Below are 22,624 nucleotides of genomic sequence, written 5' to 3' on the forward strand. Positions count from 1 at the left end.
GGTGATCAAGAACTGTGTAATGAACAGAAATGCCCCCACACACCCCCATGTCAACTGAGTTTCTCAAAGACGCTCTTTCGCATTACAGCACAAGTCAATGTCAGCATTTCATGCCCGGCTACAATGAACTGAAAACCCCAAGAATGGTAACCTGAAAGCCCATGCATAATGCACGCTCGATTCCCAACATCTGCCTGTATACAGCCCTGGGAGAAAGAACGTCAGACATTGACAATGGCGATGGCAAGGTAGTAAGTAAGCAGAGACGAGCAAGTACGAGGGGTACCAAGCCGCCAGTGAAAATACAGCATTTCGAATCGTTGGCATTTACCTTAGCAGGGAGGCTCTTTATTGTGCCTCTCTAGCCTCTAACCATACTGCAGAGCAGCCCATTGCCAAACAATGCCTCGTCATTTCCAAACCAGCACTCGTTTTGCTAGCAAATGCAAGTGGTCTGGCAGATTTGGGTGTGTTTGCATTAAATCTTACATTATGAATATTTTATTTTTCAAATTGCCCCCTTTCTGCTTCTGCATTCCAGGCATGCTGTGTCCCTTCTCCCGCGTCAGCCCCCTCCCCCTGCCCTCGCCCTTTCCCTTTTTCTCCGAAGATCACTTCCTCACGTTCAAGAACAGAGACCTACAAAATGAACTCATTGCGCTTGACTCGGTATTGGCTAATGTCTGCCGCTGCTATATGAATTTCCCTTTCCCTCAACACTGCAAGCCCCTTACCTTCCCCCTCGGTTTGCTTTGTAAAAAGCTAAACCAGGAGAGCCGGGGGGCCTTTGGCCTCTAGGTCCAGCTGAGAATCGGCTGGGTAGCTGGCTTTCCCACCAAGAATGTATCATGTATCATGTACAGGGACCAGAAAGACTTCTCTCCTCCTTTGGCCATTTGTTTCTCTTCGCTTGGGATTCCTCCCCCACCCCCCCACTAGGGCTCCCCCATTCTTAGATTTTGTACTTGCTCCCATAGAGCCACGTCTCCATCGACCTGTTTCTAAACGGAATTGGTGTTGTAGGTGAAGGATTCGATGTAGATAGAGGTCACAGCCCCTTCTTGCCGCCTGGAGCCTCTTCGGGCTTCATTAAAACCGACCCAAATCGAACCCGTGAGACTTTTCCGCACCTTCCTCGCCCTTCCCCCGTCCCCTCCATTTCCAGATTTGGGGGAATAAAGAAAACCCTCTAAGTCTCTGAAAAATATGAATTGAACCCGCATAAGCCCTCCCCACAGCATAGCTCGGCTCGGCTCTTGGCCGTCCTGTAGGGCAGCACCAGCCGGGGCCCGAAGCACGGCTGCTCGGCTCGGCTCAGCTCTCTCGGACAGTCCCTTCTACCCGAAAGGAATCGATCGACCGGCTCAATTTGCTGGCTTTTGACTGCAGAGAGGATTCGGTGGTGGTTAAGAACAGGGGAGGGGGGGGGCGGGGGGAGAGTTCCCTGAGAGTACACAGGCTTTCAATGGGGTGCCTGGAGGTAACTCCACCATCTCCATAATTCTGAAGGTTTCCTGTCTAATGGAGGGCCACAGAGACATCACCCCCCCCCCCCCAATCCGCAGCCTTCCCTACCCAGTTTACAACCGAACAATCATCCCGTTCTTGGGAGGAACTGGTGCACTGGTGGTGTCTGTAATTAACTAAATCGTGGTCCTAAAAGAAGGAATAAGAGAACACCCATAGGAGAAAGAAAGTTGGTGCCCTGGAGAACTAAGGCTGTCCGGCCGGGCTTATTCTGGAAAGTCTATGGACCCCAATACAATTACAGCTCCTCTGCCTCAAAGATAGACTTGCCCTCTCTAGCGACTTCTAGCTGGCCCAGATTTCGGGGAAAGGAAAAGGCTTGGGGAGGTGGCAAAAAGGATCCCCCAAGGTTGAGCTGTTGGGACCTGGGACTATTGGGCACCTAAGGGCAGGGACCCCATCCTAGAGGCGGATCTCTGCCGTGCTTGTGAACTCCGGTCGATGAAAAATAAGTTACAAATTCTTGCAACAGTAGCTTTGCGTGTACTCATTTCGCTCCCATGTCCAGACGGGGTCGGCTATTGAATAAGGCTCTTTTATTCCGCATGGGGCAGGGGATTTGTGGCCATGGTCCCCCTTTTATTCCTCTCTCTATGGAAACCCAGATCATGGGGAGAAATATGCGAGGCTGCATAAAGACAAGCAGCAGAGAGGAGCGCTTGAGAGCGGCATCTGTTACACTTGGGAAGTTAGACTGACAGGGGAAAGCGAAGGAAACCCTCTCCAGTAGATTAGTTAGAACAGCAAGAAGATTTAACTATATGCAGATTAAAAAAAAATCCTGCCATGCAAGGGCGTAATGGTCCAGGGTCGAGGCTGCAGCCATGAAGCTGCTGCTTGGCTGGGGGCTCAGGCTGTTGCAATGCATGATTCCTAGTTAGTTGGAGAGGTTTCTTCCTGCCTGGCTCCTTGTTAAAGGCTAGCCTTATACCTGAATATCCCAGGGAGTGGGGGTGGGGAGGGGGGAGCGCAAAGTCTGCCATTCTGTTTAGGTGATTTCTTTCCTCATGGAAGAGAGGGGCTGTGTGTCTCAAGCACTGGGGCTCCACCAGTAAACCTGGCTAAGTGGTTCTCAGGCCCCGGCTGGAGGAGGGCTCCCCTCCCTGGACTAGGTAGGAGCTGTCAGGCAGAAATCAAAAGGGCATACCAGGCCCGGATCTAGTGCAAAAAAACCCACACCACCATCCCCTCTAGGCCAATCCATTAAAGAACGCTAAACGCTTCCGACACTGCTCCCTGGACTAGCACCTTGGCCATCAGAAACATTTCTGAGCTGGGGAAAACCTCGGCCCTAAGCCTTGGGCACTGAGCACTCCAATGTTTAGGTGTCTTTCTCTCTGACCTCTAAAGTGACCCTGGCCCAGACCTCGAGTGCCTCCACAAGTGGGAAGCTTGCAGAGCCCCGGAAAACTGCTCCCCCCCCCTTCACAGGAGCACGCAAACCCACACCCACACCCACGCGCGCGCGGGCGCGCGCGCGCGCACACACACACACACAAACACACACACACACACACACACACACACACACACACAAAAGCACTCGTTTTTCCAGGCAAAAGTTGAAACTCTAACGAGCAAAAACAGCTTTCGTATAGGGCAAAAGAGGAGACAGTTGACAGTTAAAAAAAAGAAAGGAAGAAAAGAAAGAAGAAAACCCGAGGAACACAATATCCCAGCTAAGCCTTCAGAGGACCCCCGGCAAAAGAAACTATTTCAAGGAGGGGGGAGGGGGATGGATCGTAAATAATCGCTGCCAATAACTACGCGTCAAGAAAGAAAGAAAGAAAAAAGAAAGAAAGAAAGAAAGAAAGAAAGAAAGAAAGAAAGAAAGAAAGAAAGAAAGAAAGAAAAGTGGCGCCCCAACAAACACCAGTTTCTTCTGCCCAACAGACTTCCCATTCCCTAGCCTCGACCCTGTTAGCTCACTGCTTTTCCCCAAACGAGCCCTACCCGGAGAACCCCGAGAATCTTTAGCTGTAGAAAGGAATTGGGAAAGAAGCTGCTCACCTTGGCTTTTTCATTTTCTCCTTTTCTCGAATTTCCTTCAGATCTGTCTTCTTAGGCAAACTAATGCCTTAATGACTTTCTGGTAGCTGCAAGCCTTCTTTTATTTCTGCTAAATATATGAAAATGTATGCAAATTTAAATCAAGCTTAACCTAGGAGCTCTTGCAATATATTTAATGGAATTTCAAACCAATAAGGGGACTCTGCTGCAGTCTTCTGCAAGTGCAAATATCACTACGCAGCTAGGTTACTTCCCAAATTGTGCCTAGAAAGGTCATTTTAAAACTTAGGAGCCTTGCCTAGGTATGGGTGCCTTACTCTCCAAGCCACAGCACCTCGAAAATCCTTGCGTTTGGTCCAACCCTGCCCCCAAAGAGAGGATTTGAAAGAGGGGATGTAGAAAACAATGACTTTTCTTTTACTGACTTGGAAGGGCTTAAGGAGAAGACAAGGAGTTTTCTCCATTTGCCCCCCCTCACACACCCCCCCCCCTGATTTTTGGTGGTTTGGTTTGGTTTTGATTTTGAAGGAAATACAGAAAAGCTTTTTCTTCAGAATCTGAAATAAAAGTCAGACTCAGTTGGGAGCGGATCGGGACATGCAAAAGCACCATAGCCTTTCCTATCCCAGCGTTTTAAGGCCAAATGAAAGCATTTCCCTTTCTTAAAAGCCCCTTTAGAAAGCCTTTTCTACTTTTCCATGGTGTCAGCGCCATGGGGGTGAGGTGGCAGCCACCCTTCTTCCCAAAGTCCTGCCTGCCTGTCCTCGGGCCCTCCATAAAGGCTTTGTGTGTCTGGGAGGGGTGCTCAGGCACTGAACCTCCCCGCTGGTGAGGGGTTTCTACTGGGATGTGACACCCGGGGACCGAATGGATGCGGTGACTAGCTTCGGAAAAGCTGAAGGAGCTTGCGTTATGCCACGTTCCTAGAATAACTTAGTTCCTCTTCACCTCTCCCAAATTGTCATTGGGGTCATTGATCCTGGCGTCGCAAGGGAGACCAAGAAAACATCTAGTCCGACCCCCTCATTGAACAGTAGACTAGTTCCCTGAGGCCCAGAGACAGCAAAAGACTTGCCCAAGGTCACAAGTAGATTTGAACTCAGATCCTCCCAATCTAATGCTTACCCGCATCCCCTCCCTCGCCCAGTGCTTCTACTTGCACTTTATGGAACTTAATAACCAAAGAAAAAACAAACGGCATATCAGATCTGTTTCATGTGATGGTAAAAGGCTACCTGTCCTTAAGGAAAAATAAATAAATAAAAGTCTCGACGAAGATTTCTTGATTTAAAGATGCCTTTGTTGTTAACAACTTTATAACATGTTTTATTTTGTAATTAGCTCCATGCCTGATCCTACTGCTGAGGAGGGCTGAAAAAAATCCTCAGTAAACGGGCTAAGGATGCAAAGTCGATCTTAGAAGAGAGTATTTCATCTATTTTACATTTTTTACCCCGATTTAGAATTAATCGTTACGGTGAGAAACATGACCTTGCCAGCCTCTACCGGCCCCCTTCTTCCCCCCCCCCCCCCCTTAACGCCCAGGATCCCTTCAAAAAAAAAAAAACCCAAATGTTTGGCATCGTCCAGAGGAGAAAGAGTTAAATAAATGATCCGTGGATAGTCAGCTAGAGGCAACCAATGGAGCCTAAAGATTGATTCACTTCCTGCTTCACTCCTCACTTTAACTCCTGGGTTTCGCAAACCTAATTTGGAAAGCGCGACCTGCCTCCTTGCCCATCATTGGTGCCAGCAAAAGCTTCCCCGCACAAGCCGGCCTGCCATTGGTCAGGACGACTGCCAATAACTAAGTGGTTGCTGATTTGGCTCCCTTGCTTCGTAGATGTCAAAGGCTGAAGCTGCTCCCTTTGCCACATTATAACTAGTAGGGGATCTACACCAACCATGGCCACAGCTGCCTCTAATCCCTACAGCATTCTCAGTTCCAGCTCCTTGGTCCATGCAGACTCTGCAGGCATGCAGCAAGGGAGCCCTTTCCGAAATCCTCAAAAACTTCTCCAAAGTGATTACTTGCAGGGTGTTCCCAGCAATGGGCATCCCCTCGGACACCACTGGGTGACCAGCCTCAGTGACGGGAGTCCCTGGTCCTCCACCCTGGCGAGCAGCCCTCTAGACCAGCAGGACGTGAAGCCAGGGCGAGAAGATCTTCAGCTTGGCGCCATCATCCATCACAGGTCGCCTCACGTTCCCCACCACTCACCTCATACAAACCACCCCAATGCCTGGGGAGCCAGCCCGGCTCACAATTCCTCGCTGACGTCCAGTGGACAGCCCATGAATGTCTACTCCCAGCCTGGCTTCACGGTCAGTGGCATGCTGGAGCACGGGGGGCTCACCCCGCCTCCCACCTCGGGCCCGACCCAGGGGCTGCACCCCGTGCTGAGGGACACAGCTGAGCACGGAGACCTCGGGGCCCATCATTGCCAGGACCACTCGGATGAAGAGACCCCGACGTCGGACGAGTTGGAGCAGTTCGCCAAGCAGTTCAAACAAAGGCGCATCAAGTTGGGCTTCACGCAGGCGGACGTGGGCTTGGCGCTGGGCACCCTCTATGGCAACGTCTTCTCGCAGACCACCATCTGCAGGTTCGAGGCATTGCAGCTGAGTTTCAAGAACATGTGCAAGCTGAAGCCCCTGCTGAACAAGTGGCTGGAAGAGGCTGACTCGTCCACCGGGAGCCCCACGAGCATTGACAAGATAGCGGCCCAGGGCCGGAAGAGGAAGAAGAGAACTTCCATAGAGGTGAGTGTCAAGGGGGTCCTGGAGACGCACTTTCTTAAGTGCCCCAAGCCTGCCGCCCAAGAGATCTCCTCCCTGGCCGACAGCCTGCAGCTAGAGAAGGAAGTGGTGCGAGTCTGGTTCTGTAACCGAAGGCAGAAAGAGAAGAGAATGACCCCGCCCGGGGAGCAGCCCCCGGGGCCGCCGCCGCCGCCGCCGCCGCCTCCCGGGCCCCCGGGACCGCCGCCGCACGAGGTCTACGGCCACGCGGTGAAGACGGACGCGTCACGCCACGATCTGTGACTGTCGGGGCTCGGGGCTGCGCTGGGAGCAGCGCGCCCGCTTCCCGAGGGGCTTTCGCTTAGACGTTCAAAGAGGCAACCAACACACACGTACCTGCACAGTCCGTCCCGCTGAGAAGGCGTGGGCCCCGGAGCCCGGACGCTCTCTCTGCGCGCTACAGTCCTCGCGATCCCTTTTTGTTGTGCTTGTTGTTGGGCTTTTCCTTCTTTCCGCTGATCAATACTTAGTGTTTACTCTCCAGCAAGGTTTTTGTCGGTCTCCGCTAGGAAGAGAGGAAAAGTGTGGGTGGGGGGTGGGGGGGAGAAGAGAAGAAAAGACAGATGTGTGCCTATGAATAACCTTTCAGCGCCTTGGTTATAGCAGCTGTATTTCAGGTGAAATCTGTTTTACAATAGACTAGTTTTGCATTTTTTAAACTTCTCTAGCGTTTTCTCAATGTCCGAGGTGTTTTGCTACAAGCTGTACACAATATTTGTGAAATACTTTGTATCTCAGCGACCAGGATCTCCCAACTAGAGAGAGCATCATCGGGCTCCCTCCTGCCTTCTTCCTCCACGGAGCTGACGGTTTGAACCTGACTGGAAGGTTCAATCCCAGTTGGCTGGGATACTCCCTCCCCTAATCCGAATGGAGACCAAATACAAACCGAATACTGGGGAGCCTGGGGGTGGGCCGGTGGGGAGGAGGGAGGAGAAGGCAGGTCCGGGGCTCCAGAGACGTGGCTCTAGATAGCAGCGAGCGAGGAGAACGGGGAGGTTGAGGTGCAGCGTCCTTCCTTGTCTCTCCTTTCCACTCCCGGATCTCTGATCCTCCCTTTACCCCTGCTTCCCAGACTGTCCTCCCCACCTTGTTCCCCAGATGCTCGAGCCTCGGAGCTGCTCGCCCTTAGCAAACACAAGTTAAGCCCCAAGAGAGGGACACAAGGTTCTCCCCCAGAGAGGAGTACCCAGGCAGACAGAGATGACCGATGCCAGATCCCAACTGCCTCTTTTCTTTCTTTCTTTCTTTTTCCTTTTCTTTCTTTTCCTTTTTTTTCTTTCTTTTTTTTTTTTATTTTTTAAGCAAAGGCCGTTGAGTAGTGCCAGTCAAGAAAGCCTAGGGTGGAGAAACTCCTTTGCTGGCTCTCCTCTGCTGTGCCTTGGGAGACTCCTTTCGAGCTGCCCTGGTTTTTACGCTTCCAAAGGCTCCGGAGATGTTGGAGGAGGACTGGGCCAGTATGTCCCCTCCCCCTCGGTTCACCCGGGGCTCCTTCCCCTCTAAGCTGGAACCCCGAGGGGCCTTGAAAAGCTCTTGGAGAAAAAAAAATGAATGAAGGAATGAATGAATGCGGGAATGAATGAATTGGAATCATTTGAAAGGTCCCAGTTCTCCAGCTAGAGAAATGCGCTCCACCCCCTCACATGGACAGAGTATAGTGTATATATCAGTATATGTGTGTAGGGGCTTGTGTGATGGCTGATGCCCACATATGCAAACGTCTCTACTGTGTAAGCTCTCCGTGCACACCTCTGTGTGGCTGTAGGTATAGCTGTGTATCTCTTTCTATATGTACCACCTCGATATACTGTATACAGAGCCCCCAATATGCGGTGTTATTGTTGCTTCGTTGCTCTCTATAAAATATATACACGCATTCTCTCAAGGTACATCACTTCATAACGCACGCACACACTTGTATACACGCACCACAGCACCTACCATATCTATCTGTCTACAGCCTCCTCCAGATAACCAGCTCACCTTTTCGGGGATGGGGGGGGGGTTATCTTGGTAGACAAAGCTAGACTACCTAAGGACCAGGAAGCCTCCTTCGCGCCCCCTGTTTAGAATATGCTGGGAGGGAAGAAATGGGCTGGTGCCTGGGAACCAGGGTTCCCGAAACCTCTGGGGAGTCTTCCAGCTGTGGATACCATTCCAGGTTTCAACCTGAGATACCAGTCCCTCTCCCCTGGCCCAGCCCCGCAATTTCCCTACAATATTTACTATCATTTGCCCCCCCCTACTCCCCCCACCCCAGCATTTCCCCAGGAAGTGCTAGGGTGAAACCCTGAGTTAATCAAAACATCCCTGCCGACTTTATAATTGTACAGTTTTGTATATTAAACGGTTTTTGAAGTTATTAATTTAAAGAAAGATCATTTAGTTTATTCATTTAGTAACGGATGTATAATAAACGCTATTTTTCCTTAAGAGTTGCTTTTTTCAACTATTTTATTCCAAATGCCTATTGCAGTTACCAACAATTATTTATTTTCAATAAATTCCACATTATGTTTTTAAGAAACTCTTTGCAAAAAAAAAAATGAACTGCGTGTCAAAAAAATATAAAAAAAACAACCAATTAGCTGTTACTGTTTGGTCGTCTACCAGTTTTAGTCAGGGGGTTTATAATGACGCGATATTTTATTGTTGTTAAAGAAAAAAGGGTTTAAATAAAACATTTTTCCAAAAAAAATGTTTGCTTTGTTGTGTGATGTATGAAACGGACTGGTCAAAGGGAACCACATTCCAGCTGAGCCTCTGCTAGTCTTCAGGTTAGAAATTAGTCATTGTTTTGATTCCTAATGTATTCATATTCATTCTCTGTCTCTGTCTCTATCTCTGTCTGTCTCTCTGTCTCTGTTTCTGTCTGTCTGTCTCTGTCTCTGTCTCTCTCTGTCTCTCTCTGTCTCTCTGTCTCTCTCTCTCTCTCTCTCTCTCTCTCTCTCTCTCTGTCTCTCTCTTTCTCTCTCTCCCTCTCCCCCTGTCTGTCTCTCTCTGTCTGTCTTCCCCTCCCCCCTCCAGCTGGGGAGATTCTAATACTTGTATACAGACATCCTGCATATATTCAGAATTCTGTCAAACCTGTTAGAAAAGGCCAGGATTTTTATTTAAGTGGGAGTAGTAGTGTTTTCATAGAAAAGCCCCTTCTCCACCCCACCCCACCCTACCCCCCTGCAATCTGGACATTTTGTATAGTTTCACCCCCCACCAGAAATTCAGAAACTTGTAAAGATATCTGTTTGCAGTTCTCTTGGCAAGGAGGTGTAAAGGAAGCAAAGCAGTATGGAAGCTAGTCAGAGAACCTGAGAATTAAATCCTATGTGACCTCTGTCAAGTATTTAATTGCTACAGTTTTGCCTCAGTTTCCTCCTCTGTAAAACAAAGAAGTTCGGATAAATGGTCATGGCTCTCTAAAGTCTCCTCAAGACCTCAAGCCTAGGAGTGCAAGGAAATCCTATAATCACCCCTTCCTACCCGCTCGGGTGTTTTTGGCTAGGTAGCCTTCCTCTTGCCTCAGTGAAAGCTGTGACCTTGTCTTTCTAAGGATTTTCCCCCAAACCATAAATGCCAGTCTGGGCCGTTTGTCTGACCTCATAGGACTTGACTTTTGCAGGATGTATTCTTCCTGAAGTAGGTGTAAATACCTCTCTGTGTTCAGTTTATTAAATCCCCCCTCCCATTTAATCATGATAATTTTATTTCAACACCTCCAAGTCATAAGGGAGATTTATGCATAATGATAGAAGTTATTAGTCAGAAGTCATGTACCAAAACAGGGGAAAGATACATGTTAAAGTTGTGTACACACATGTGCAACCCAACTCAAAGGCATTCTTTTGTTTCTCTCAGCAAACACAATACTCTTTTACATTTGTATATACCAAGAGACAGAACATTCTGATAACATTTTATAGCTGCCAAGCCAGCCTCCATTCACAAGTTCAAGGTAGGCAATTTTTATTAAGCAAAAGTATTTAATTTGTCATGTTAATAGGTAATTATTATCACATGTAATGCCTCACTTTTTTTCTGGTTGCCTAATCATTGACATCTGTATACAGCATTATATGCACATGATCGCTGTGTATAGAGTGTGTCACATTATATGTATGTGGCATTTCTAGATAAGACAGATTTATAGATCATATGAGTGTGTGTGTGTGTGTGTGCATGCTCCCAAGAACATGAACATCAGGCATATTTAAGCCCTACGGTGCTATCTGAGTTGATGCCAACTTCCCTTGGGTACCCTGTGAAAAGTTTGAGCAGATTACAAAGGCACAGCTTTTCTTGCTAAAACATAGAGGTCAAACTATCCTGCATTTTGAGATGACTTTTAACTGAGCCAGAAGCCAATGTTTTTGAAGATGGATTATAGACAGACAGCTTCTTAAGCTGTCCTCACTTTTCTTTCTCTTCCAATTATTATGGAGGTCTAGAATGAAAATGCCATCAATGAAATTTCTTTTGCATTAAGTTTCTCTCCAACCAACCCCCTACTACTATGCCACTTTCATTAAAGTCAGGGAAGAATGGTGCTTGAGACAGGAGAGTTTCGCCAGAATGGCATGGGCAAGCCATTTTAGCTTCAGTTTCCAAACTTCAGGGCTTCTCAGGGCTGCTGCTATGTTCCCAGAGAGTGAAAATAGGAATGTTGAAAGAGAGTAACAATGATTATTTTAATTGGGGGGGGGCGAGATATAACTGAAAATCTCCATTCTCTGTCTGGGCATAGCCATAAAAAATGTATGGGTTTGTGGTGGGAAGGTATGTGTGTGTTTGGGGGGTGGGGGAGTGTAAAGACCAAAGAGCAAGGTAAACCAAACTGTAAATATGTGTCTGTATATGGCTAGATATAAATATATACAAAGAATTCCCTCTATCTCTAGATCTCTGTATGCATAACAAAAAGTAGATAACTAAGCTACAGTGTTGCCCTTTACAAAAATAAAAGAACAAAAGAAAATATTATCCCTGGCAACAGTAGCTGTTGGGCAGGGAGGAGTGCAGTGAACAAATCAAGTACCAGGCATTAACAAAATCAAATCTTGTTCCTTGAGAATTATTTAACATTTAAGTATTTCCCTTGCTCCCAACCCAAGCTGCTGTTTTTCCTGTAATTGCTGTCAGGTTATAAGTAGAATCATTAAATTTTGGGGGTTTTTTAATTTAAAATTGCTCTTTGAGGAGAAGGTAGAAAGGAGGCAAACAGATAAATGACAGGGACTTTTTAAAAAGTCGTTTTCTAAAATTAAGAATTTGTTTCTCTCCCCTTACTTCCTGCTAGCACTTTTTAAAAGGCATATGTGGAACTATCGGTCTTCAGGAATATATATGACTTGGTATGAGAAATTCAACATGCAATTGTTTCAAAAATGTCTTGAAATCAGAAAATAGGGCAAATGTCATACTAGCTGACTCCACTTGCACTCACCCCTTTTGCAAAAGAAAGCCTCAAAGCATAGAATGTTCTGTTTATGTGTTCCTAGATAGGAGTTCTAACATTGCAAGCTACCAACAGGCTTCTTTACAGATGTCAGCTTTCCAGCACTAAAGAAATGCCCGGGCAACAGATATTTGACATTGATTAAGGCTTTGGGGTAAATTACAAAAAGGGCATAGTTGCATGCTTTAGCATACAGATGGCAGAACTTTTCAAAAGTCAGGGAACTGTTTTGCAAGAAATATGGTTGCCAATTTTTTTTTAAAACAAATGTCATGTTCCATAAGAAAAGAAGGAGAAATTTTACCTTTCAAGCCCTGGACTCAGTGTGTCTGCATATGGACAAGATCCACAAAATCTTGCCCTCTTAGTGAAAGGAGTTACTCCTTTCATCTACATGTGTCCAGAGAGATCTTGGTAGAGAAACATGAATTCTCTATCTATACACTATATCAAATGATAATTATTCTAAGGTGGGCCCATCTTGGACTCCCTCCAAAGATCTTTCATTCCTTAGGCACTAAAAAGCCTCCCTAATTAGGTCATCTTGTGTACAAGCTTGGTGAATTTGCAGACCAGACTGCTTCATCATGATAATCCTGTGAATTTCATGTGTTTATATGTATATACACAGAGAGGGTATAGTTTAGCTAAAAGGCAACTGCCCTGAACAACAGCAGGAAAATGGTCAATTCATTGACCAACTCTTTAGTCTTTTATTTTTTTTAGCTACTCAAGTTATATCTACCAGAGGCTAGAAAAAGAAAAAAAAATCAACTAGTCCTTTGTTTCGTCCATTTAATGTCAAATGACCAGTATGACTGATTTTTTTTTCTCCACTGCTTATTCTGGCATTATATAGACACATGGATTGTTTCTTCAACCATGAAGATAAAAACAAAAACAAAAACACCTCACTGAATTCCAAGAAGCAACCCAAGGAAGATTCAAGAATGACATCAATTCCTTTATGGAAACAAGGGGCCACATACAAACATTTGGAAAACTGGTTAGATTTCATCATCCACAGTAGATTTTCCACATGAAGTATAAGCATTATTATACAACACATGGCTTTGGCTAGCTTGTAGGCCAAGTACTGCTCCCAGATCCCACCTGCCCACCCGCCCACACATAACTAGACACATAGTAAAAGGCTTATCCTATAAATCGGGTGCTAGTCCCAGTGCTATCAAGGGGTTTGTTTCACAGAATTTACAAATGGATTTATAAGATTTTCTCTGCCATAATGCCTACAATCTGAGAACATAAAAATTGCATGCATTCACCATCTGGTATCATCACTGCTGAAATAAAAAATTAAAAACAAAAAAGAATGGTAGGCTCTGGACCAGGGACAGAAAAAAGTGTCTTGGGCATGAAAAATGACATGTCATTCTAAGTTTTGAGAAAAATGTTACAGGTGGAATAGCAACATGGAAAAATATTTTCCCTAAGGAATTATTTAGTTACCACCAATCTGTCCATTGATAGCTAATTTTCATGTATAAATATGTACCGTTAATTTTTAGAATTTCAATAGAACTTTAGAAGAGGTTAGAGCTAATATTAAACACTTCACGGTATGACCTGATCTTGCAAGCATTCGAGGACATGAAACTTGAGGGGGGTACTGTAAAAACTTATTGACTTCATCAAGGACTGTTCTGAACACAGTGTACAGCAGCTACTGTCAATAATAGTATTTGGTTTACACATCAATGAGAAGGCACTAGTTACCTACAAGAAAATGCCTTTCATCAGAAGAAGAACCAATGATGCATATTTTAACCTCCCATATGAAATGTCTGCATGGGATTTCAGATTCTAGATAAAGTTGCTTTCATTTAGGATTTTAATGTTTCCCGGGGCAGAAAACCTGGCTTCTTCCACATTTGACATTCCAGTGGAATCGAAAGTGATTTCTAAGGATAGCTGGCCTCGGCCAGATGGTCCATTCCTCCTGCCTGCCCCCCCCCACCCCATTGGGAAAAGATACTGCTTAGAGATCGTTGAGGGGGGGGAGAGGTAGGTGAGTAAAAGGGCTAAGAATTCAAAGATCTCTAGCCAGAGACTACCAAGTGCCGTAAGTTCATTGTATGTGAGAGGAGAGAAAGTTCGGGAGCCCCTTTCAGCTCTTAAATTATCCTGTTTGACGTCTCCTGGTTCTATGTTCTCTGCTGAATTCTAAAATGTCTGTCTTTGAAATGTCTTTCAAATGGGTCAAACAACATTTCTGAATGACTGCAAGAAAAAATTGATGACTTAAAAAACTGACAGCACCCCACTTCTGCCAGTTTTCATACTCTACCTGTTTATGATTGGCTTAGAGTACTTGCCAATTAGAATTTAAAATAAAATTCAAGATAAATATGCATGAGCTCAATTTTAAGAAGTTGGAACAAATGTCTAAGGGCCAGAATGCATCATATTTTAAATTCGTAAAGCCCCTTTCCTCCATAAGGATTCCAAGACACCATAGAAACTGAAATAGTGTGGGCACTCTAGACTTTTCAACAACCAATATGCAAATTGCAACAAAATGACCACTTCAGGCCACACAAAATGACCACGATCAGTCCAGGCTAGAAACTCATTAATATCAATAGGCGTTCTGGGCACAATTGAGGAGCAGTATATGACATGGGTCTCATTCATTTCCCTGTGAGAGTATGAGAGTCCAGAGGCTCACAGAGCAGAGGAACAAAGTCTGACATTTTTAAACTCATGCCATATAGGCCTTGAAAGGCCAATAAACACACCCAAATTTGCTAATGGGGCTAAATGTATATTGGAATCCTTTTGAGAAAAACAAGGAATAGGTAACCCATAAACCCAAAAGGGTCTCAAGGGATCACACACTTAGGGCCGATGAAGATGATATCAGTAATTAAAAATCCTTGTGAACATTTGCGGAGGGGGAATAAAGTACTTCATATAGGGTAAATGGCCAATTTTTAAATCACAATCTCTCAGCTGCTTTTTTTAAGTTATCAAAAACAATCAGAACACATTGTGGACTAATTGCTTTTAAAATGCTAATTTAACCCATTCTCAAACCAGTAGCCGACCCCCCCCCTCCCATATTTCAGCTAGGATATGTCAAATTGGCCAAACTAATCAGATCTTTTGTTCTTGCTTTAAATGTGCTTAAGTAAAAAAAGGGGGGGGGGGTTCCTCAGGTCTGAGACCTTCTATATCTCAACCAAGAGCATTTTTTTTCCTGTCTCACTTTTAACCCTTTGGAAAATAAGGTATGTAATAAGAAAAGTGAATGGTCTTTAGCTAAAGACATGGAAATGATTGCATCATTACCCAAGGAAAAAAAGAGCAGGGATTTTGATTTTCTATTACAAAAAAACCAACAAACCTTCCTAAAAGAAGGCCACATCTCTACTGGTAGAATGTGTTGCTACAGCCTCTCTCTGCCTTCACTGCCCAAAGCTTAGTGTCACTTTAAATGACCAGAATCAGGCAATGGAAAAAAAGAACCTCAAACTCTCTGCTATACATCCACATATGAACATGAATTTCAGACCACAACACTTCAAAAAAAAATCCAAACAAATAAATATGCAAGACTTTGGCATGTTACCAACCAAATAGTTTTAATAATGCTAGGAAGATATGGTCCCAGAAATTTGGGCAATACCATGGTGCCCTTTAAAATGATTGCTTTTTACGAAATTGCTGTTGTGTTCTTAACAATTTCTTTGCTTTGCCTTAGTAACATCATAAACCTTGGCTAACTGAGAATAAAACAATAGACATCTGACATATGTCTGGTCATTAAATATAATTTTTAGCTTTCTAAAATTGAGCTCATCCACACTTATCTTAATCTTTTAAAGAAAGAAATGAATGGATGAGAAATATGGATCAATAAGCAAATTGCTAACTTTTAAAAATAACTTTCCAGTTGAGATTTGAGATGAAGGGCAAGTCTGATGGGCACTATGGAAGATCTTTTCCCCCTGCTTTAGCCAGCCCTCCCATTAGGGGATTAGGTTTTATTATCTATAGAAACAACTAGTAACTTGTAATCTAGTTAAACGAAAGGCAAAGGCTCACCAGCAGGTGCTGGGAATAATATCCCAAGAGACAGATTCTTAGCAATTGTTCCTTCTGCCCCCTCTGTGGATGCCGAAACAGGGGCAAATGCTGGGGGTTTTATAAGCACCACAAATCCATATATTTGCGTGTGTGTGTGTGTGTGGTGTGTGTGTGTTGTGTGTGTGTGTGTGTGTATACATTTCCATCTCTGAAAATCCTGTCAGGAATCCAAGGGTGATGTGAGAAAGTATTCTCCAATAGCTCTTTATGGTCACATTATTCCTTTCTTAAAAAAAAAAAAAAACTGGTTGAGCTTTAGGGAAGCAGTGTCTTTCTCAGTAGCAATGTGTGAATTTGTTTTATAAATTCTGGAGCTGCAGAGAAGAAAGCTCTAATGCTTAAAGAGAGATGCTTTCTTGCCCTGATGAGATGATTTCAGAAAACTGAAGAAAGCCAGAGCCGTTAGAAACGGATGACAACTGAAATTGAGCAGATTTTTTTTTTGCTTTTTCTTAATAGATTCAGTGTATTTCAAGGTGTTAAATTATTGGGGGGGGGAAATATACTATAAATGTAAAAGCTATCACCCAACCAAAAAAAAAAAAAGAAATGGAAAAGTTTAACAAGAGGAAGAGTTGCAAATATAGAGGAACTTCTTCTCACACTGGTGTCAGGTGACAGAATAAGACTTGCCTTAACTAACCTGATCATGGCAGGCTTTTGCTGTGTGGAGCTACACATCCAGAAACACAAAGAGAAAGGTCTGTGGCATGTCCAAATTCACGGAATACTGAGCCTTGCTATAAGCTACCTCCCCAATGGTCACTGAAATCTAAGCCAGCTCTTTCTTCCTGTCACTCAGTGACTTTCTCTGCTCCAAGTGCAACTCTCTCTTTAATTTTTTACTTGGTGGGTGGGGGGAGGGAAGGTCCTAGTCAAATAGCATCTTGGTTATGAAGGGGGTGGTTGTTGCCATTGTGCTAAAAGAATTGGGCCCCATGTCTATCAGGAGGGTCAGGAGGGGATTTTATCCTAGAAACTGTTCGCTTCTTATGACCAGTATTTTTTTTTAGTTTGAAATTTGGTAATAAGTCTGGTTGCCTGGGCCAGCTTATCACTTCTTTTAGACTGACCTGGACTCTAAAGCTTTTTCTGAATGTAGAAGATGAGACTTCTGAAATTCCCTCTGACCCCAGTGCAGGTCAAAGCAATCCAGTTCAGGGAATGTCCAAGGGACAGGCTCCAACTGGAAACTGGGTCTGGACTACATGGTAAGTGCAGCATTTTAGACTGTTTGCTCCAGCAGGTTTCAATTATTCCTGAATCGGGCAGACTTTTGGAGGGTTTGTTTTTCCTATTCTATCATGTAAACTCTTTTGTCCTGTCTTGTAGAGTACTTTGTGATATCTCTGCAAATTATCCTGACTTCATGGAAAGCACTAATCATTTTTAGTGTTGACGAGAGAAAGGGCCCGGGGCCTCCTGGAAGGTAATCAAAAAAGACTGTCTTCTTTCGAAGTGTTCCTTTTGAAAAGAATATAACATACTGCTTCCTTAGCTGCTTGTTCCCATTGAAGAAGACTCTTCAAAACAAGGGCTCCATGATGTTAAGACTTCGTCAAAGGGAGAAGTATTTTAAAGTATCTCCCAGCTTGTAATCACTTTTCTTCTAATGAAGGATTTGTGGGGCCTCAGACAATGCAAGGGAGGGAATAGTCAGCCTTTTGGCTGTTCCTGCCTTTCATTCATATCTGTTCTTCCTGCTTACAGTCTCAGTAACCTGGACAGGGGATGTTGCATGGACAGGCAACCAAAACAGAGAATATCAAAAAGGTTCGAGTTGGTGTTTACAAGCCTATTAAATGTTTATAGTCTCTCACAGATTACACTGGGCATTAACACTATTGTTTCCTGCTCTGCTAAGAAACACTGCAAGGACAGCCAGAGTGGGCTTCTCACGGCAAAATTGTTAATGAGAATACAAAATGGTATAATATGCATTAATTTGTTCCCATGACAATAACTGCAAGAAGAATAGAAATTAGTGTGAGCCTAAACCTCTCATTATAGTGGGCACAGGAATTACTGGGACTCAGTCAGTCTAGTTCTTTGGAATGCCTACCAACCCGAGTTGCTCCCCAGAAAGGTGGAACACTTCTCCAAGACCAGATACACCGAACTGTGCTCCATCCTTTGCTTACTAATCTGCAGATGCCCTTCTGTTTAAAGACTGAAAACCACAATAATTTCGATTCCACAGGTAACCAGAATGATTGCACATGCTATTATTTACATGTCTGTTTTGTATTTGAAATATACCGTTATTTGCCTGCATGGTACGCTGTAGCATCTAGTTTTCCAGAGGGTAATTATACATTTCATAAAAACATGTTACTTTCATCTGATCATTAGGTCTGATAATGTTATACCTTGTTATAAAAGTTAAGAGCAAAGTAACTGCTTATATATCAGTCATTACTCTGGCTCCAAACTAGGTGGCTTTTACATCTCTCCTTCCAGGAAAACTACAATGTTTCTCCATGTAAGTCACTAAAGGTGCCAAATCTTCAGCTATAGGCATATGGCAACTAATTGTTTCACTGTGGGATGAATCAAGCCTCCCAACTTCCCTGAGCCCCTGGGATACACCCAACCACTACTACAAATACTAAAGACATCTAAGGGGACATTGTTACTTGTCTGAAACTGGTTTGTGAAGTTTCACAATATTCCAACTAATGACAAATCTGTTAGCAATTTGGCAACACCCACATTTGAAAAGTTGATCGTTTTGAGAACAAGTTTATGCCTACTTTCTTTGAATTGGGTATGATATGAACAAAAAGCACCTAACCTAGAACCTAATGTACAACATTCCTTGAAACAGAGAATTCCAAAGTACTTCTAGATCCTATAAATCATCATTTTCTGACTACAGCAGTTCCAGGGACAGCAACCACTGAAATTGGAAGGAAAGCTGGGAAGAAAGAAAAAAAAAACACTCAAAAAGATGACTATCTGAATGACCTTGTTTCCCCTCCTTCCTCTCTTACTCCCGGTTTCTAGGGCCCTCCTACCACTGAGGCCTTAGGTGCCCTATGCTGCCTGACTTCTGGCCAAACAAAGCCACCCCTGGGACCTTACCCAGGTCTGTCCTCCTCCCTCCCATTCAGTACCCTTACATTCCTGAGGTACTTCTCCCTCCTTCCCCAGCTGACTGCCCAAGCCCTCACTGTGCAGGATCTCAGCTAGGTGCCAGATGCCCTCCCAGAAGTACTTACATTTCAAAAGAGAACAATGGGCAGAAAGTCCTCATTTCCTTTCTTTCCCCCAGATCGGCAATCTTTCTTTGACATTAGGTGCAATCCCAACTATGGAACCCAAACCATACTAAAGGCAATGTTCGAACTCCCACAGCCACAAAAATAGGAAAAATAGAGGAAAGAGCATATAGCAAAGGGCACAAATATCCTGCACAGGAAGGACCAAGGGAATAGGAGTAAGAAAGGGAAAGGAAAGCAGAGCGAAGGGACAATCAGAAGAACACAGAATCAGAGGGGTAGGAAAGGAGGCTCCGTGTTAAAACCTACGTAGGCAACGGAAATGAGAGAGAGAATGAATCTCAACATTACAGCAGCTGTCCCAACCTAAGAATCCTCCCGACAAACGGGGAAAGAGGCAGTTTGTCTCCAGGTCTCCTCATCCACCTTTCTGAAGCCCTCCGGCTCCCACCCTCCAAGTGCTTCCAGTAGGTCCCTAGAGCTCCTCGCCCATCAGCCCCTCCTGGCCTGTCCTCCCAAAGTGTTTCAGGTTCAATGCCCTCTTTTCCTGCCCAAGTTGGGAAGGAGTCAAAGCTACCACTCTCTTATTGTAGTGCTAGGCAATCACCTTGTCCAATAAACCTAGATGACAAAATCCAAATTCATTTCTAACTGATGGCATGTGCAGGGAGATATTTTTGAGCACAGAGACTTTCCAAGGACTAATGCTACAGTCCAGGCATCATGGAAGTGGTGAGGGAGGCTGCCGAAACATCTCCCCACCCACTCTTTAACAATCTGGGCACCTAAGTTTCTGTTTCAGAAGGCAGACAAGCAAGCTGATCAGAGCCACAGATAAAATTCACAAAGGGCTCAAAGGCAAAGCAACATTTCTCTCTGATACTTCCCAGATTCATTTTGAAGAAGCCAAAGGTTTCTCACATGGTCGCTTTTTCTGCTCCCCTTCAGAAGAGCCATCCCAAATGCCTGCAGACCTTCCCATGACACGGAAAGCCAGTCTTTGGAGATTTCAAAGGAAAAAAAGAAAGTAAGTAAAAGACCAGATTTATTTCCTTCCAGCTCCTTCATACCCCCTGTGGCTTTACAAAACCCTAAATCTTAGAGCAATAAACTTTTTTTAAGTGCCAATAAAAATAAATATTAAACAAAGAGAACACTGCAACTTTCTTTTCCTTTCTCAAAACCCCTGAGACTTTTGATCTAGCAGGATATAGGCTGCTTTCCACTAGCTAGAGGATCCTGTGAATGACCTGATGCTGTCTACCACAGTAACATCAATAGTCAGTTTTAGAAAACAGAATGCTGTTGACATTAGACAATGAAGTTGATTTTGTTTTTCTCTCCCTAGAAGCATATAGTATTTAATGAAGACCTCGTCTTCTAGCCCTTACCTTGTATATGAATTTACCATATCTCATCTAGACTCTGAACTTCTTGAAGGCAGGCAAGCCCACTGTCACAATGGAAAAATCACTACTATACTTGAAGCCAGGAAACCCAGGTACTCAGACTCTGGCACAAAGTAGCTGTGTGACCCTGGACAAGTAATGTCCCCTTTCTAGGCCTAAAAAGGCTGCAAATGACCTTGGAGACCAAAGCACACCTTATTCTACATAAAAGGAAACTGAGACCCAAAGAAAGAAAAGGACATGCCCAAGGTCATAAAAGTAGCAAATCAGGGAGCTGTGATTTGCTCCTGAGCTCCAACATTCCAGACCCAATTTTTTTTTTCCATACACCATGTTGCTCTCATAAGTTCATCCTCTGTCAAATAAAGAGGTTAGACCTGAGGACCTTAAAGGTCTTTCCAGCTCAAATATTTGACAAGCATCTGTCTAATGCATCTTAGTCCTGCATATACAAGTTAGGCATTCGATAAAGTATTTGATGATAGCTGATCTCTATCTATTGATGGCATTTTTATTAAATGATTCCTTCATAGCACTGAGTCCTACCCTGATGCCAAATGTGTTCAGAGGTCTTCTGGCTCCTGGTGTGCATAATCAGCCACTTGCCTTTCTTTTTAGGATATTTAGTGGCAAATAGCATGCACAATTTGGGAGTCATAACTAGATGCAGCTGAAAAATTCACCAAGAAATAAATAGATACGTAAATTAATAAGATTGATGTCTAACTGAGATCTAGAGACAAGGAATATTTAACCTCTGCAGCTACCTCTAGAAAAAGGAAAAAAATGTCCATGGGCTCCATTTTATGGTGGTTTGGAAAAGATAAATTGTTATAAGAAAGCAAATGTAGCCTGTAGCAGAACCAATTTCTGCAGAGACTGCAGCAGGCACCATGAGTAGATTCAACAGATTGGGGGAAATGGCCTTATTTACAAAGCAACTCCCAAATCTGCAGGAAGTTCCCCCAAGCAGTTAGCATAAATGAAGTGTCATTTTACACAGCTGTGGGCATCAGGGGCCAGATAAGGGGGTCAGAAGCTCAGCGGGGGTCCTGACGAACCAATGGAGAAATGCACAGTTCCCTCCCAGCTCTAACTTTCTATGTTCTCTGTTTCAAGAGCTTATCCAGACCTCAGATTCCCCAAGTCGCTAATGGGAAGGTGCAGTAGGGGACAAATTAGAGAGCTGACACCCGATGTTGATTAAGTCAGCTGTGTGTTTTGATCACATGTGCAACATAAACCCAGGAACATAAGCTTGTAGAGGAGACCTTCACACAAAGTCCAAAAGATTTGCACATTCTTTGCTATGCTATATTTATTGCAAAACTTTTGCTTGCTTATTGTCCTCTTGGACTTAGTAAAAGGCCTCCCTGCACAAGGTCCAACCCTATGAAGCTATGTGTGTGTCTAAAATAAGGAGCACAGGCAGGTCAGATATATATGCAAAGTGTGAACATGTGTCGACACATATATGTGTTTAGCTAAGCAAATGCTACATGTAATAACTTGCAAGACAGCCTACTAGTGGGGCTAGCTTCCCCCTTCTGTCTCCTCAAGCAGCTGTGATGCCCGGAACCCCCAGGCCCACATGTGAAGCAGAGCAGGGCACCCATCAGATGGAACCGCACCAAGACAGTATCATCAGTTGTCCTGCTCTGCCTCCCCCACCTTTGCCTCCCCTGGCCAGCACCATGCTTTTGCCTTTTCCTCCATGTGTGGACATACATATTGGCCTGAGAAACATGGCCCTGCACCTCTCCTGTGGCACAGTCTCAGAGTTTCCCAAGGCTCAGAGATGCTAGGCCCCAAGATCACAGGTTCCCCACCCCTGCACTAGGGCAACCAGATGCCACACAACTCAAGGTGGAGGTGCGACTCAGACCCTGGGCTTCCAAACTCTATATACTTGCCTCTCATCAAGCCCATCTGACATACATAGTCCTTTTCATTACTAATAGACTGGAGGCTGTTCATTCAAGATCAGGCCTTGAATGGTGAGAGATCCTAGAAAACATCACATGACAAATGATTATGGGAGAGAAAAAATATTAGCCTGGAAAGGAGAAGACTTAGGGGAAATATAACAGCTGCCT

General features: G+C 44.5%; 1 protein-coding gene and 1 long non-coding RNA gene across 2 annotated transcripts in view; one reads left to right on the top strand and one right to left on the bottom strand.

The window, feature by feature from the left end:
* LOC138141701 (uncharacterized) overlaps positions 1–3,639 on the bottom strand; it is a 72,055-nt gene extending 68,416 nt beyond the window's left edge. Inside the window, exon 1 of the long non-coding RNA XR_011163236.1 lies at positions 3,538–3,639. This is a non-coding gene — a long non-coding RNA (uncharacterized lncRNA). The remainder of the gene's footprint in view (positions 1–3,537) is intronic.
* A 1,724-nt stretch (positions 3,640–5,363) lies between these two features.
* Positions 5,364–9,034, top strand: POU3F4 (POU class 3 homeobox 4). Its single transcript, XM_069062563.1, has one exon. It carries the CDS (start codon positions 5,443–5,445, stop codon positions 6,577–6,579), a length of 1,137 nt encoding a protein of 378 aa, XP_068918664.1. The 5' UTR covers positions 5,364–5,442; the 3' UTR covers positions 6,580–9,034.
* Positions 9,035–22,624: the final 13,590 nt, after the last annotated feature.

The sequence above is a fragment of the Petaurus breviceps genome, unplaced genomic scaffold (genome assembly GCF_028583685.1).
Source record: "Petaurus breviceps papuanus isolate PSGF00001 unplaced genomic scaffold, PetGlider_PUasm1.0 90459, whole genome shotgun sequence".
NCBI classification, from domain to species: Eukaryota; Metazoa; Chordata; class Mammalia; order Diprotodontia; family Petauridae; genus Petaurus; species Petaurus breviceps.

Coding starts and splice junctions, on each gene's coding strand:
- POU3F4 (XM_069062563.1), top strand. CDS start 5,443: ATGGCCACAGCTGCCTCTAATCCCTACAGCATTCTCAGTTCCAGCTCC.